This window comes from Saccoglossus kowalevskii, chromosome 3 (assembly GCF_978046115.1).
Source record: "Saccoglossus kowalevskii chromosome 3, keSacKowa6.1, whole genome shotgun sequence".
In the NCBI taxonomy this organism is placed as follows: domain Eukaryota; kingdom Metazoa; phylum Hemichordata; class Enteropneusta; family Harrimaniidae; genus Saccoglossus; species Saccoglossus kowalevskii.
Window position 1 is genome coordinate 28,500,212 of NC_140643.1, and position 18,452 is coordinate 28,518,663.

Consider the following 18,452-nt stretch of genomic DNA (forward strand, 5'->3'; position numbering starts at 1 on the left):
TCATTCCTGTCGATATATGTTGTAGTGACAAGAGGTGTGAGGTATAACACCTCCATAATACTCAACAGCGGTGACAACACTATTACCACTCTCGGTGGTCGCAAGGCCGGTAAAGCATAATAACATAATGATTTACCACTTCACCACATCGAACACATCAGACTCGGAACTAAGTATAGTTTGAATAGATTTGGTTTGAATATCTGTGAGCTGTATGATGTCTCGATATCGTCGCTGTATTGCCTCGAAATCCAAGCAAACGCAACTTCGACTTTGCGCAGCCATATTTCTAATGATAGCCTCGCCATGCGCGTTGTTGAAAGAAACAATCTGATTGGCTGCTGATAAACTGATTCTAAATAGTGAGGGAAGTGTCACATACACGTACTCCTAACAAAATACTTCAAGATTGATGGAGTGCTTTGCCGGAACATTCATCTTGAAAATTCAAGATGTGTTAAATCCAAGATGAACGAGTCGGGTAACCATGTCGGATATTAGCGTTGTCGATAGCTGTGGACAAATGTTGCTTTTACATAGCTTACACATTATCCCCATATTCCACTGGATACTATTTGTTGATTTCATATATACCTCTACGTACAACCACATATTTAAAGGGCGGTAATCGTCGCGCCGCGCAGTGTGCGACATATTATTTTACCCATAATCCAATGCGGTTTCTAATAAAATCATGAGTACGAGTTTGCCCTGTGCACCACTTGCACTCATACCGCCGGCGTTTCCTTCGATACTTTCTAAACACCGAAAAAAATCCCAATTTAAGCTTAGTAACCTCCCAGTTTAACTAGTTGGTGTGCGCAACAGTCAAAATCTACTACCACCCTTTAACACTGTCACGGTAGCACTCGCATTCTTCTTATCACGAAGATTCAACATAACAGAAATGTGGTAAGCATCGTTTTGTTTCACTCTCCCAGGGATGGACGAATATTCATTATAATACTACAAAGTTAAAGACAAATGTGAGAATGCGTAGACTAAACATATTTTACATATTAAATAATTTTAGAGTTTTTTCTTCATCTAGATACGAATGGAACCTGTTACATATCGAGTTATTAGGTAAAGGAATACTAGTAACGCATTGTTTTTGTTTAAAAAGTCGCATGAATTATATAACCCGTTGTGTGTGTAATTGTCAATTCTAGCCAACTTTCTACTTTGTTACATTAGCATATGGCTGTAATTGAATGATTTAATGAATCTTATGTTATTATTTAAACAGCACATTACGTAGTTAATTGCACAGAACTTGGTACTCGTCCGTATGCTGTATTAGCTAGGGCCAGTGCTATTCGCTTGTGAACAGTCTTTTCACGTAAATTTTGCAACTGTGTGTTTACCTTGACACAGGATATAATTATTATTGAATTTGACGATGAGCTGCTCTAAAAATACTCTCACTTGTTATTATTTGCGCTCGTACAGATAGCATGATTTTGCATGAGACAATTAGCCTTGCAGAATGTGAGGGCGTCTTCTTGATATTAAACGTTAGCTTTAAAGCCCGATGGTCGTCGTGCTGCGCATGTGCGAGATATATGGGTATAAACAAAGATGGCGACTTTGACTGTTGCGCAGATCAACGAGTACGAACTGAGACGTTTCCAAGCTTTAATTAGGTAATTTTCATGTTATTGGAAGGCATCGAAAGAGTCACTGGCAGTAATCAATGCAAGTCGCGCCCAGGTCAAACCTCATACTTGTGATTTCCATTTGAAGAGCGCATTGGATTGTTGGAAAATCAATGTTTATCAACACAAATGTGGCACATGCGCAGCGCGACGACTACCGCGCTTTAATAATACAAAAACACACGGAATGAGTTTCGTTATTTGTTTGTATTTCAATAAAAAAATGTTTTTAATTGACGTTGAAGTAAAATCAGGGACAGTTATAAAAAGGCTTATATTGGTGGTCGTGTATGATAGGCATTTTACTTTATTCTGTATTTTGTTATATCATATCATGTACATCCGGTTGTTTGAGAATTGTTTTTAAAGATTCCTAACAAGTCGCACGTACTTGTGTAATCATCAATTTGAAAGTCATGTTACATCATAGACCTTAGATCTTGTTTTCTAAGGTCTATGGTTACATCTCCGCACTGCGCATGTAATTGTAATTGCGCCCGCAACGGGCAATTTAACTGTAAATCTTGGAGCTGACAAAAGTTACCTAAAGTGAGTGTTTCGCAATAATGTTTTTTTTTTTAAATCGCGCCCTCTAGCGACGAAGCGCTTCTATTACATTTTGATCTCTTATCGTTCAATCGAGATTTCGTTTTTGTAAGATTGATTTCTATATTTGACATGACTAACGACTACGCAACACAGTTGCTGTCGCCCATATACGTCACATAAGCGTAATGACACTAGAGGGCGCAATATGGATAGTGCATTGGTTAAAGCTATGTGCATAAACTAAAATCGATTATAAATTCTGTAGTGGTAGTTGCGCTGAACGGCATATTGGTATATACATGTATGTGCCTTGCTGTGCACTGGGCGAGAGTGTCACAAACTCGATGTCAACGCCACAGCCGATATTCGTTAACTTACAGAGGGTCAGGCTTTAGAACCACTTTTGTATGTTTTCGACTGGACTCGGACTTGGTTTGCACCGCGGGATATCGCGTTACTTTGCCATTATTTTACTTAGATAGACATATAGCCCTGTCACGCAGACTCAAACAGGGAATATGGTAAATGCACACGGTTGAAACTTACGGACAATTGTACCTAACGAAAATGAATAGAAGTGTCATGCCATTGATTAGGAAACCAGTTTCTATATACCAAATCTGGTGGTTACTTAATGTCATAATATCACTATACAAAATATATGAGATATTACTAGTATTGGGGGTGAATATCCCGAATAATGATTCCCTTTGCATATTCTGTGACTTGATGGCGCATGAGCAGTAGTGACACCGAGTTGAAAATAAGAAATTCTTCATGTATGTTTTATCAAATCTTTTATATAGTAAATCTCATTTTAAAAATCTGAGCACAGTTATTATTACCCATAAACACAATAGTAATAACATTGATTTGTAATACTGTTAATGAGTAAGTTGTAAGATTAAGTCGCGCGCTATCACCCGTGTAAATCGGCTTCTTATCAACTGCCGTGATGTGTGCGTATCACTGCGCCATGGTAACGTAATCCGAACAGATAGTCGATCAGAAGATAAAATTGTCATAACAAAACGACTTTCATATAAAATGTAGAAATGTTCAATATGCATCATTGTCACCATTTACCCCATGATGACCGAATATTCGTATGCAAATAACTGAATTCTCTGCAGTGATGCATTGATGAAGGGTAAATGTACAGTGTTGTATAAGACTTGCTGTTACATACTTTATCCATCGTAAGCTATTGGGTCCATATGTTTTACCATACTAATTGTTTATAGTACTGGTTATGATATGATATACAGCCTCCCGTACGTTTATGTAGCCTCATTTATATCATTGTTTTCGTTTTCAATAACAGTTCTTTGTGTCGGCTGACTTTCTGACACTGGACTCAATCCCTGGGAATTCTCATTTCCAGACTCCGACACAGAGTTTGAGACCTGTGACGACGGTGAGTGAACAGTCGTAGATGAAATGCTCTCACGCTCAAAGATAGCCCGGGGAGTTTGTCCGTCAGTCGTCTCGGAAGTCGGTATTTCGACAGAGTCTGGTTCGGTCTCCTCCGGAGTGGCGTCCACAAACGACACTGACCGGTTGATTGAATTCTGTGACCGTGCAGTTCTTTCCTGGGAGTTCTGTCGTGTGTAAAGATCGGCCATCGCTACTTCCTCGATTCGTTCTGGGTGCAGCACGTACGCCGATGCCGACCTGGGCCACGAAGGTTTGAAGACGACGTCGTAGTTGGGCGGTGGAGTAACAGGGTCCAGTTCATTTGCAATTGGTCTGGTGTTAGTCCTTCCGCTGTTATCAATGACTATCTCTTCACCGATAATTCCCTCCGCCACAAGATTACTGTAAGTCGGCGGAATCATATCATTAATCTCGATTTCATACGAGAGAAGGTTCGGTGTGTCCGGAGTATCCGTTGCTGCTTCACTGTCTGCTAACGAGAAGAATATTTAAGTTCGTTAAATAAAATAGTGTAGAGACAATTTGAATTTAATTCCACTATTATATTGCACAATATACGTGTTCTGTTAACTTGAAGTTATTATGAAATGATCTCAAACAATCTATTTGTATATCTTGTTATTGTTCAGTTTGTTCTCATGTTCAATACTTTTCATAATTTTCATAGTATAACAGTTCTAAGAACTCGTTACAAACAGTTACTCATATCAAATATCCATGTGTATTTGACAATAAAAAAGAGACTATTATAACAGAGCTTACTGAAATTACCAACTCATAATCGTAAAAATTATAGTTCATACTAAAATTACTCGTTACACGTAATACCTTCATACAATATTCGATAATCTGTTAATGTATGTCGGAGAAATGGGTATGAAAAACAACACAAATCAATCAACTAGCTAAATAGGAGGGCGAGAATCAGTAACACCATGTGCGGAGTTCCTGATAGGTTGGAATGGAATCTGCCAAGGCATGAGAAACGGAGTTTATTGGAAGAAAATTTCATACGAGAGAAGGTTCGGTGTGTCCGGAGTATCCGTTGCTGCTTCACTGTCTGCTAACGAGAAGAATATTTAAGTTCGTTAAATAAAATAGTGTAGAGACAATTTGAATTTAATTCCACTATTATATTGCACCATATACGTGTTCTGTTAACTTGAAGTTATTATAAAATGATCTCAAACAATCTATTTGTATATCTTGTTATTGTTCATGTTCAATACTTTTCATAATTTTCATAGTATAACAGTTCTAAGAACTCGTTACAAACAGTTACTCATATCAAATATCCATGTGTATTTGACAATAAAAAAGAGACTATTATAACAGGGCTTACTGAAATTGCCAACTCATAATCGTAAATATTATAGTTCATACTAAAATTATTCGTTACAGTGACGTAATACCTTCATACAATATTCGATAATATGTTAATGTATGTCGGAGAAATGGGTATAAAAAACAACACAAATCAATCAACTAGCTAAATAGGAGGACGAGAATCAGTAACACCATGTGCGGAGTTTCTGATAGGTTGGAATGGAATCTGCCAAGGCATGAGAAACAGAGTTTATTGGAAGAAAATGGCCGCCAGCTGGTCACATACAAATAGTTGTGGTTCATATGAGAATTATTATGTGCTGCCGTTGTACTAACGTTGATACAAATCGGCAACATTCACACACACAAAAAAAAATTGACACTGGACGGTCATTTAAAACCAAATAGTGTAACAAAATTACTAGCATCAGTAACCCACTATGTGTGTGACCTTTTAACAAATTAGAATGAAATGTGTCCAAAAATGCCCCCGAAAATCATTTTATGAATTTCAGTATTTTTTAGTTTTTTAGAAGGAAACTGGCCACTTGTCGTCAAATTGTGTCAGCAATTTTGAGTAGAACATTTTGAATCAAATCGCAAACAAAAATCTTTATTGAAATCGGATCAAGTATGTCCGGGAAACAGTTTTGAATACGTTAAAATGTTGTTTTTTGTGCTTTTGTGAAAACATTTACACACTAAATGACATCAAATCAAAGTACATATGAATGCAACGAACATGGATTGTCTCATACCAACGTTGAATAACATTGTTAACGACACGCATCCGAACAGTTAACGAAATGGATGAACAAACGGACGCACTCGCGCACGGAATCCTAAACTATTACGAAATATCGTGTTTAGTGCAACGAACGTGTGAACACAGCAATTTGTGTCTCCTTATATCTAGTACGATGCAGAGGGTAAATCCAAGTATGGGTATCAGTATCGCACTGTGCACTTTCTCTGCCTCGTTTATATCAATTTAAATGACCTGCTGACGTCATAAACGACCCTAGTTTAAATTATGACGAATTGCGCGTTCACATGAGAATAACCGGTTCGAAGACCTGAATAACAATTCCTTGCAAATAATAAAAGAGTCGCCAGACAACTGCAAGGAAAATGATGAGGTCAGACCTATTTCAATAACAACAAATGGCACACAAAATTGAATTAGTCTTTTGTAAGGTGCTGCTATCTCAAATCATAGCCATATCTATCGTCGACCACGTGCCATGAGCTAAACCTAAAGGGTGGCAGTCGTCGCGCCGCATCCCGTTTGATATGGGACTCAAAGCCACGTGTACAACGCGTGTAAAATACATTGTTTATTTTCATGAAATTCGAACACGCGCTGCGCGACGACCACTGCGCTTTAAGCAACTAGCCTGCCACAGTATTCATCTTTTTTCTCAGTTTTGTTCAATTCACCCGGATTGTAGTCACGGTCCTCCATATTAATGACATGGCTGCTCCAATAATACAGTAAATCTCACTAAGGTTTCAAGTGTATTTACAGTTACAAGCACGTATTGCTTTTATTAAAATTCACCTTTTGTTTAAGACAATAAATTACACAAGAATATGTTGGGTTACAATAAATTAGTAGATTTAAACTCAGGTCGATCGGCAAGCGGTGGTAATCTACTGAAACGCGATATACGAGTATATATTGTCTGCAGTTGATGTCACTGAAATGCTGAAATGTAAATATAAGGAAACAAATACAGCTAATTTTTTTATTTTTTATTATTATTATTCCCACCTCGCAATTCTCGAACTATTTATCGGTTGTGGTTGATTCTCGAAAAAAATATGATCTTGTTAAGAAACGTACAAATTAATAATCGAGAGTTACACAAAATTAAAAAAAATACAATACACCTTAATCACAAATGGCCGCCGAGCCGACGGCCACGCGACTTGGTTTTGCTTACGTCAGCAGAACAGTAGACGCGATGACTGTACTGTGATTGGAGCAAAATTCGGGAGGCAAAAACAAACCCCGCGGCTCGATCGCTCTCAGTGACATCTAGGTGGTTATTTGTGAGCAAGGTGCGTTACATTACTGCATGCTAGTACAATGATTATATACAGTATCACAACTTGCACTGAAACCCTCTGAAATGATGCTACTAACTTTTATGTATTTAACAGTACGACGCAATTAAATTGGCAATCGTGGAAAAAGAAGTGCTTTTAAGAGAGATATGTTGTATAAAGTTGTTGCTAACATCGGTTTTTCATTTCCAATAATATACCTTCACCCGCAGTTTCAAAATGACAACAAATAAAACAACCGCCGTACAACGAACACACACATATATACAATTCACGTCTTGGCCCGTTCTTTGCATCGCGAACTATAATGATCATTATCGATTTTAATAAGGCCATAAATAACTATGTCACAGTTCAACGAGGATATATTTCTTTACCGCTCTGTGCATTTTCACAAAGATGGTCTTGATAAAATGACCCACTTAATGGCTTCATAATGCTATGAACATATGCGCCAACCTTGTTATATTTATCAATTCACGAAGTACTGATTATGTAGGTGAATACGTATGCAGATACGTAGGCTCGGCCGAATGTATCCCGGCCGTCAACACAATTAAATGAATAAGCTGAATGTTCCCGTGGCTTAGGTAGCATGTTCGTAGAACAGCTAGTGGATTTAGAGAAAAGATTTATTCATTAATTGAGATTGCATAGAGCGAGGATTGCCTGCACTGAATTGCTTGGCGACCACGTGCACGTAAACGTAGCTATATGCAGCTTGCAGCTTGATATGGCAGGTACCGCTCTCATTTGCACCGTATCTGCCAAGAAAGGAAATCGCATCATAACTTCGCGTAGCATACAACTCATGTTATTAAATAAATTTCTCAACACGCTTGACTCGATCGACATGATGATTTAACCATTTCACTGCAATATATTAAATATCTCCGACATGGCTGGTTTATTTAATGTCTTATGAAGAATGCGATTAAATACTCTTCAAATATTTACAAATCCAAGGGACTGGCAGCAATACACGTTATAAAATATTAATTGCTTATGTCAGTATCGTTGTGTTTACTCTGGTGTCATTTCAGAACGATCATCCGGTTGATACGTAAGTTGTAATTCGCTAAAGCGTTTTTTTTTTTATTATTGGGATTAATTCTCAAGCCGCAATGCGTTTTAAGTTGAAGAATTTGCAGTCAAAACCATGGCCGCGCAAGGGAAATTACAACATTTTATTTCCGTCGTCGATAATAACATAACTCCCCTTCCTTGATTACATTAGGTGCCAATTTGCGACTGATTTCACTGTTGACTTTATCTCGCACTGTCATTTAGTCTTAATTCTGCATGGAGACAGCGTATGTGCGCTGGGCAAATCGCTGTTTATATTATAGTCCGCGTTGTAGCGTTACGTTCCACGACGCACACCAGCCATAAGCACACGTGAGATGGTGACATTTCGGAGAAATATAAGGAAATGACGTAATTCTGACGTCAGCAACTAATTTCGTGGTGTCGGGGGGGGGGGAATGCGTCTCACATCATAATTACTACGGCAAGTTGAAAAATGTGAGGTCACTGACCCTATGTATTTTGCAAATCGGTGTGTGTAGAAGAAACAATTAATGATGATAATGCTACTCTCTGACCAGGCAGAGAGTAACATAAAAAAAAATACAGAATTGCTTACAGAAGAAATGCTATTCCCTCCTCCCGTTTCTGATCCGATACCACATTTTCGTCGTTGTCGCAACGACTAAACGTAAAATATATTACTTGTTGTCTCACCTGTCTGTTCGTCCGGACAAAGAGAGTTCCGGCACGCTGCGCAGCACACACAAAGGAAAGTCGCCAATAACACCACGGCTACGATGATCAAAGCCAGCGATATATCGTCGTTAATAGTGCTATTTGAACCTCCACTCGCATCAGGTGTGAATGCATCTAAAAAAGAAAACGGGAACGAAGTCGTCATTATTGATTCCGAGTCGGCGAGTTACCGTCAACATATACACACCGCTACCTTCTATCTGCGATGTGTACTATTATTTTCTTTTCAAGATAGAACGCTGCACTGTGGTGGGTAGCGGAGTGCGCAAGCGCAGATTTATATCGTTGAAGATGAACTACCCGAGTATTTGGATATTTGGTAGCTGGAATACAGCTGCCGCAAGTGAGAAACACTTTGATTCACGAATACATTTTGAGAAAGAATATAACTATTAAACTGTCGAGATACCCGGCTATGAAAATTTGCATTCCATATTGTCAATGGTTAAACCACGTGACACGATCGTAGATATACATCTGCTGTGATTGATTAAAAGCCCATTTTTTTGACATATCACCATGGGAACAGTGCTATGCATATTTCAAGCCAGGAAAGAAAACAGTTGTCATTTTCAATTTGTTAACACATTTCAAGTAATTTTCTTCTTCGTCTTCATATTTTTATTCATGCGAGTTGTGATGTATATAAATCCATCCATCACATCGGATGATAAGAGAGATATAACGACGGCGACGAACTGGAATAAAAGAAGACGGGTACTGGCGATGAAGCATGAAGTAACGTGTATTTAAACGTCGGATGAAGTTGACAATCACCGATCAGAAACACATGGATGCCTCTAAGTTAACGCACGTCAGCGTCTACTGCGGGTGCTTGAAGACATAGTTCATACTATGCGAGTATCTATCTATTACTTTAACGACTATCAATCTCACATTTGACCTTTCGGTACCAAATACTACTTAGATTATGATATTCTATTTTATTTCGAACTTCTCCCTTTCTGACAAGTCAGCCAACCACGTGATCTTGTCCCGCGGTATGTCGCTAAATCCCTGAATTAATATTTTTCGAGGATTCTCAAGTTTTTTTTATGACCATTGTACTATCACGGTAAACAGTAGAGATCGTGTGTCCCGTCGTCGCATTAGACGCCGTTATACAATAGCACATATCTCGGCAGAAATAACTCATCTCCGTATATATATATATATATACTTATATGTATTACTCTGTCTTGGCATACCGACACTCTGGTGCCATCGTAGTCCATACAGCATTAAAAAACAAACGTCACTGTGTCTATCGGTGTGTGAAAAATTGAATGTCTAAATCAAAAATGAAACTTTTTTCCGGTATACTACGCATCTACATTATTTTAAATTCACTATTTTCAGTAAGGGAATATATCAACGTCAACTTAACACACCTTCCAGTGTTCAAGTTGTTATAACCTGATGCAATAAACCCCCATGTCGCCATATGGATTACGTAATCTATATTCTAGGTAAGATACATAGACACGTTTGGGTAAATAAATTTTAAAAAAAACAGTCACAGAAAGAAAGACTTGAAACTTTCATCAAATTGTATCACGTAACCGTTAAAAACGTAAATGAAACACTGTGCATTTTAGAATGCAAAAGGCAAAATATGGGTCACATTGGCATACTGAAACATTGCCATGGCAACAACATAATTGATATTCGTCATTTGTTCATTGTCATTTCGACCATTTGGGTACACGAAAATTGCGTTCATATTACGTGTTCAAAATAATACCTTTCTAAAGATTAAATAGTGTTGAGCGAATCGCGTGACTATTGTAGCTATGGCAAATACCCACTCTACGTCAATCCGTAATGATGCACAGATGAGTCCGATGTTACAAAACTACATTTATATGTTGAACGTGACTATCCCGCCATTTTGTCCCGTAATAGCGGTTCGCCCACTAGCTTCTTGAACATATTTTAAATTAATGGCTCTCGCAATCATCTAAAGATGATATGTTATATGTTGTAAATCGAAAAGTCGTAAAATCAGTTACTACGCACCTTGACAACTGCACAGCGCTGATAGATTGTATAGCAAGATACAGAGAATCCAGCCCCCATGACCCGGCAGCCGTACTGTGCTTAGTAAGACATCCATATCTTGGTGTATGATGTGGGATGACACTGGTTATCTAAGTGACAAAATATAATTACACAATCGTTAACGTCCTTGAATGCTTGACACAATAATAAACAGCAGTTGCTGCTAACGCACATTAATGACATTGCAGGCTTCGGTGGTTCAATCCGGGACACTTTAATCGTGAGATTCAGACTTAGATCTGTGAACAGATATATCACAATGTAAATAGCACAAATTGTATCCAAGCCTGGGTCATATGGGATTTTAAATATCTGAAAACTCAGAAAGGAAAAAAACAAATACATGCCTTGAAATTAACTCTACAAATTGAGTTTTATTTCCCCGTAGTTGTGGTACATGACACGTTGTTATCAATCAGGATGATACAACCTATTACACTATACACACGATATCACTATCTAACGTCGATATTATGCAACGCCCATATATTTGAAAATAACGAGTCGGTGTTATGTCGTGTGCTAGGTGAAGATATAGAAATTGAAAGCGTCGTGTCGAACAATGTTTATAACAGTACATGTAGAAAATGAATCGATGGGGCGACTGCTGCACAACTGCTAGACGCGATTGTAATTTGTGGTGGCAGACAAGCTACTTCATAACGTATCCGATGTGTATCTCATGCGTTCAACGCAAAATACTAATGAAAATATACTTTAACAAACCACCACCTATCATCGAGCTTAAGGATTATCATAATTCATTAAGCAATTTTAAAATGGCACTCAACCGCCCATAATCAATAGATTTGTAATCAGTAGAAAGGGACACGTGCCATTGCACATAAAACATAGATAGTCTAGTGATTTGATAGTATTCTAGGGAGTGTTCACAAAGAACAACGTTGGGGAAACGCAGTATATGACATAATCGTCTACATATATCGAGGATACAATGATATGAAAACATAGATAGTCTAGTGACTTGATAGTATTCTAGGGAGTGTTCACAAAGAGCAACGTTGGGGAAATGCAGTATATGACGTAATCGTCTACATATATCGAGGATGCAATGATATGAAAACATAGATAGTCTAGTGATTTGATAGTATTCTAGGGAGTGTTCACAAAGAGCAACGTTGGGGAAATGCAGTATATGACGTAATCGTCTACATATATCGAGGATGCAATGATATGAAAACACAGATAGTCTAGTGACTTGATAGTATTCTAGGGAGTGTTCACAAAGAGCAACGTTGGGGAAATGCAGTATATGACGTAATCGTCTACATATATCGAGGATACAATGATATGAAAACACAGATAGTCTAGTGATTTGATAGTATTCTAGGGAGTGTTCACAAAGAGCAACGTTGGGGAAATGCAGTATATGACGTAATCGTCTACATATATCGAGGATACAATGATATGAAAACATAGATAGTCTAGTGATTTGATAGTATTCTAGGGAGTGTTCACAAAGAGCAACGTTGGGGAAATGCAGTATATGACGTAATCGTCTACATATATCGAGGATACAATGATATGAAAACACAGATAGTCTAGTGATTTGATAGTATTCTAGGGAGTGTTCACTAAGGAAAACGTTCGGGAAACGTTTTCTAACGTTTCCGCCATTTTTGTTACGCCAGTGAATCGCCTCAGTAGCCTTGTCAGTTAACGATGCGTAACGTTCGCGGAGAACAAATCATTCAGTGGAAAAAAAAAAAAACGCTCGGAGCTCTCACGAACGCTTTCCTTAATGAACGCACCCCCACCTAATGTATCAATACGCCCCGGAAGATTGGCAGAGGCAAGAGAGGGCGCAATTTATGGCGCCATTTTACAAGGTTATATGTATGAGCGGATACAGGATGTAACTTACTGACAAATATGTGATATCACGCAATGATTATCTCAATTTAATAGTTAAACTATGATCTTAACCCTCACAACTCTGAGAACTCAGCGGATGTATCCCCCCAAAAAACCTGCTGTTACGTGTTTCCGCTTGGTAACTGGAGATCTAAATTACTATGAACGCGATATTGGTATACGATTAGTAAACAGATGCAAACTTGTATTATTATACATCTGTCACCGTGCCGCCATAAGTTACAGCGTTCTGGCATCCTACCATATTAGGAAATGTGAATTCCAAATATGGAACGATTACGCGCATAAGCGTCCGGTCCTCAAATGATAAAAACAAACATGGTAGCCTCTGGGTTTGACCAGAGCTCACACAAAGAAGTTCGCTATACCTCTTCCAAACTTTCTGGATTTCGTCATTTCCATGACGTGTCCTTGGGAGGAAGAGATGTATAATAATAAGGTTATTACGAGGATACCACAAAGCATGATGCACTCGTACGCGGTAATATCGACAGTACGCGGTAATATCGACCTCCGCTGCGTGTTGGCCGATGCTTTCGCTGCACTGTCTTCATGCATGCTTTGCGGAATTCTCGTAATAACCTCATAATATTATAATTAATTTTCTTTCATAACTATTACGTGTTCTAACGCTACAACTGCACCTCTATTTCCGGCCTCCAATGTTTCAAGTCATGGTATACTAGTAAGTTCTTTCAGGATATCTGATATCGTCCTATACTAGAGTGTCATCAATATTTCTCAAACATTATTCGAAATTATGCAATTACCCTCTTTGATAGCCTTTAAACAATGTAATTAGAGCGAATGTGTATTTGCGAGTATTCTTAGATCAATTTCATCGTGCACTCCACCACATAACATAGTGTAGTCAATTATTTCTCGTGAACTTCTGTGCGCACTAAGCACGTCGTCGCCAACAAAGACCGAAATTGCAGTGTTCCGCAATACGTCACACCCCACGGCGGTGACATTATCGAAACAGCTAGAATTGCAAGAATAGATTTCCAGAGCGCGCAGTGTCACCCAGGGGCCGTCACGAAGATCGAATTGTATGGTGTATACACACATCTCGATTGCGTGTAGTCATGGTAACCGGAAGTCGATCTACACTTTGTTTGGTCGATGTTTTAAACCGTTACTGGAATTTCTGTCACTCTCTCAGTATTTGAAAACCATTCATGGCGGGCGAAATAAAAGTCCCCCTTTCGAGTAGTGTTACGCAATACACTTGCTACTTTTAAATTGACCCCATACACCGGGGTTACGGTATGCCATTTGAAAGTGATTGTAATGTCATTTGTAACCAACGAAATTATACATTGTCACAATCAATTCATAGTTTCTTATTGTTGTAACTACTGATGTCTATAATTTGTGTTTTGATTTTGGCATTATTCGAGTCGGTAATAATATTACGTCGTTCTTCGTGTTTCATCATTGAAACCGGTATTAGTCTCGTCAAAGTGAATGACTGTCCGTCATTTCTATCAGTAAATCATGTCGTCTGCGAATTTTATCTTCATTTAATTGGCTTTAAGACCATAAATAGCTACACGTGACCTGACCTCGGGAAATAAACTTAAAATGACATAAATATACGAGAAATGAAATATATGTGTTTTTCTTCTGCATCACAACGGGTGAATAAATCGCTTGTCTATATTTAAAAAAAATGCTCCTTACATTTGAAGCGCTAACAAACAGTATTCACTCAATATACATATTTGTTTCTCGTATGTTTGAAGGAAATACTAGTCATCGAAATGTATATTGTTATAAAACTGTATTTTGCGCCGAGAATATATCAAAGATTTTCGCACATCATTTTCAGGAACTCGATCGGATGACGAATGATTGCTAATTTCATGTTTAAATGATTTAAGACAACAACCCCAATCATCTTTAATCGGTCGCTATATATAAATATTCCCTGATGTATCATTTCAACATCCCGTAAAATGTCTTTCATTATGAGACGTGCAACAATATTATTTTAGACATTTCTTTCCCACAACCGATCCCTATATTTTAAACCAGGTTCCAACATATAGCTAAATTCTAGAGAATGTCATTTTATTAATAAATAGATTTATATCTTAACGATAAGCTTAATGTTCGAAAGGGGCTATATATGATATCGCCTAGACATGAAGCTACAAATTCAACGTTCACGCATGCGTAAATTCACATCCTCACGACATTACTGAACAATTTAAGGATTATTGGAAGGCCAAAATTCTGCCAATTCTCCCCCCCCCAATACACATGAAACATTAAAGATTTTGTATCATATTTCGAACATAGACAGAATGATTTATGAATTTAGTCTATTTTTAAGGACAATGATTTTTACTACAAAATCGTTGATTTGTTGTCCCTTTACGACTAACGACAATTTATGCGAGGCAAAACTCGGAACAATAAATTATGCATTCGTCACAATTAACCGAGGACTTTAATGGGATTTTACCCAGGTGTGAAAGAAGCAAGTAAAGTACGTGTCTAGGAGATGTAATCACAGGAGCAATGTAAACACAAACCAGTGGAACGTGGAATATTATTATCCGAGTTATCGCTTGCACAGCAATGATGTATGTCAGAATTGAGTAAACTCTCCGTCACACCTATAAACATGTTATTTTGTAATGGCAAGATGGGAAATACTCTACAACTATATTCCACTGTCACGTTAGTAGAATAATCACACGTGTACATAGCATAGTTATTCTGACAACAAACATATTATAATATTGATGATGGCATCCATATATTACTGGCAGGTGAGACATCTGACCTAAATAACGACTGAACCAGAAGGCGTTGACTTCATACATTCGTCAAGAAGCATTGATAAGCCGAGACGCTTGCAGCGAGAATTTGTATTTGCATGAGAATGTTGTGTTCGGTATATGATGCATTTTGAAATACATTCACTTGACATTGATATTTTTTTTTATATTACACACATGCAATTCATGGAGATTATTCAAATGACAGTTAACTGTCACGTGATATACCAGTATATGTATATATTGCCGGACAAAATGTATTAAATAACTGAGACAAAGAATGCATTTGTAAATTTACTGTGACATCACTGAGTTCTCTGCACCGAGTTAAACAATCAATTACATCTATATCTACGGTCGGCATGTTCATGATTCCAAATCAAGATTTGTGATCTGCTAAAAAAAAGTCACGTTTGTATTATACCGCTTAAGCAGTAAAAAAATAATATTTACGAGAAATCTTAATTATCAGTGCTACGCGGATATGAGCCAGACAGCAGTTTTGAATCACAAACTCGCTGAAGGGAGAAATGCACTTCTTTTGTTGATACACATCTATTACAGAGTATTCAAAACAGTTTAGAGTATACCACATAACTAAGATGTCACGTGGATCATCATTTACTTCCAAATGTATTAGTGATATATACACAGTAAGAAATTGGCATATTTGAGAGTCATATAGAAGGAGGTACTAGTATTTGCATGTGCATGATCAGCACTGCCCGGGGATTAGCAAATCTGGAAGAAATCCCAGAGAACTAGCTTTGAGTTAAGTGTACATGTTTTAGTTAAGCCAGTCTACCTCTATACACTAGGTATTACGTCTGCCGCGAGATTAGCCGTAGTAGTTTCTGAGTTGAACAATCACTCAGTGACTAATGAGGGTGTTATTGTCCTATGCGCAATGAACACGATAAAAATTGTCATGAAAGGTCAATGTCCGTATTACTCTCATTTTGGGTCAACTTGAAACGACCCTAATAATAAGACCACGTGATTAGTGATATTTCATGTTATGATCTGTACACAAGTCCAAAGTCCAGTATTAATATAGTGTATATCATGCTATGAACACAGAAGGGCACAGAAACAAAATCACGGGGTTGTTTTGTGTGTGCTTTGTGTTTACATATATTGGGAATATTTCAAACTAGATACCTTCACTATACAGTATACTAACGTAACACTGCCGAATCTGAAAAATATATCGTGTAAGAAAAAAAAATCATATATCCCGGCAAATGTATGAAGCAGCGTACATGTTCGTAACTATGGGACTTGTGGTACCCGCGTGAGTTAATATACGATGATTATAAACACGTGTGTAGCGTGTGTACGACCAGTAAACTAAGTATACACTCGCATGTAGAGAGAGATAAATTATAACATGACACGTAAATTAGAAACTCACCTTGTGTTTACTTTCAATCAGTCTATATACACTGCCGGTATCGTAAGTGATATGAAATATTTTACTGACTAGTCTATCCACTCTCTATATAACAGTGTTCTCAACACACTAGTACACAGGCGTAATTCCAGAGCCGCCACCTTGGTGTATGATTTCCGTCGAATGACGTCACTTTGTCAATATTCCACCGAGTGGAAACTTCAACTTACTCATGCGCTTAAGTACCGTCGAAACAATTCTTTTTGGAATGCGGAGATTGTGAACTCGTTAAATGTGAGCAGAACCAATTGTCTGGAAGTTCTTGAAGGAATAATTCGATTATAAACACTGACTAAAGTTCAAGCGATCCTGATGTCACGGCCGCCAGTAATAATAATGCACTGGCTGCAAATGACGCGGTGCTTGCAATGTATAGTGGACTTTATACACGTACACGAGGGTCAAAGATCGATTTTTTTGTATACAAACGCTAACAGTTGCAGATAGGGGTCTGGCCGAAGGTTACAATCAACGACTCTGTGGAACGTGATAATTCCGTGTACGTCGAGCTTGAATATTCGCAATAAACATCGACATGCTGTCGGGGAAACTGAAACACCCACCGGCATTTATCTGTGTAAAAGGAGGCTTAAAGAACTACTCCACAGGAAATAATCGTCACTGTGTACCCGCAGAGCTAATTCCACTACACTTAGACCCACCAGCAAAAAATACCACTGCCATGACGCAATCGGCGGAAGTGGTTCAGTGGAAATACGGCTCCATTGCCAGAATAGCATGCCACTGTGGTAGACCATAATGTAATAACCCAATTATGACTGGATTTGAGATGTACACTTTCATTTTCCATGTTGTTCATTTACTAGTTGGCCGGAAGTGACTGTCTCGTCTGTGTTTTGTGCCTGTCACGATGACCTCAATGTCACTTTTCGTTCCCGCAGGACGAACTCAAAGGAATACCCCGAGTGACTGATGATGTGTCATACTCCTGAATAGGAAAAACAAAGATAACTGATCAGTGTAGCCAGTTTGAATAGTGTGGGAGAAAACAACGTTAAATTCTGAATATTTGCCACAGTAATATTAGGCCCATGTGACTATGCCGCTGACACCGGAAGGGTAGTCAATTGCAGTACCTACGTCACAATCACATTAATCATACCATGTATTTATGTGTGTAGGTGTGGTGTAGCATGTAATCGTCCTAGCATGTAGTATAGTATACGAACTTCCAGATAAGAATAAAGCAATTCGATTTGTATGTTTAAAAGACAATACAAATAACAGTGAGTGGGGTATCAGGAATATTATTGGCATTTACCAAAAATCATTCTGTTTACTGTTTGCGCTCATATTTGTTTTATTTTCTACACTGTGATTTATTTATTTAGGGTTCAGATTTTGCATACTTATGTTATATATTTGTATATTCAAAATGTCCAGGTTTGTATTATTTACAACAAC

General features: G+C 38.0%; 1 protein-coding gene across 2 annotated transcripts; it reads right to left on the reverse strand.

Annotated features, from left to right (window-relative positions):
* Positions 1-1,850: 1,850 nt before the first annotated feature.
* LOC100376969 (uncharacterized) lies at positions 1,851-17,965 on the reverse strand. Of its 2 annotated transcripts, none has more exons than XM_002734604.4 (4): positions 16,989-17,965; positions 10,845-10,975; positions 8,784-8,939; positions 1,851-4,113 (listed from the first exon to the last, which is right to left on the reverse strand). In XM_002734604.4, exons 2-4 carry the CDS (start codon positions 10,939-10,941, stop codon positions 3,488-3,490), a joined length of 879 nt encoding a protein of 292 aa, XP_002734650.2. In that variant the 5' UTR covers positions 10,942-10,975; positions 16,989-17,965; the 3' UTR covers positions 1,851-3,487. The 2 variants fall into 2 exon arrangements, with proteins under 2 accessions (XP_002734650.2, XP_085353119.1); XM_085496993.1 differs by having other exon boundaries at positions 1,851-4,116.
* Positions 17,966-18,452: the final 487 nt, after the last annotated feature.

Bases quoted from the DNA above. Each gene is read 5' to 3' on its own strand.
- LOC100376969 (XM_085496993.1), bottom strand. From the start codon at position 10,941: ATGGATGTCTTACTAAGCACAGTACGGCTGCCGGGTCATGGGGGCTGG. The intron at 8,940-10,844 runs GTGCGTAGTAAC...TTTCTTTTTTAG, and splicing joins AGCGCTGTGCAGTTGTCAAG to ATGCATTCACACCTGATGCG. The intron at 4,117-8,783 runs GTGAGACAACAA...TCTTCTCGTTAG, and splicing joins TTGTCCGGACGAACAGACAG to CAGACAGTGAAGCAGCAACG.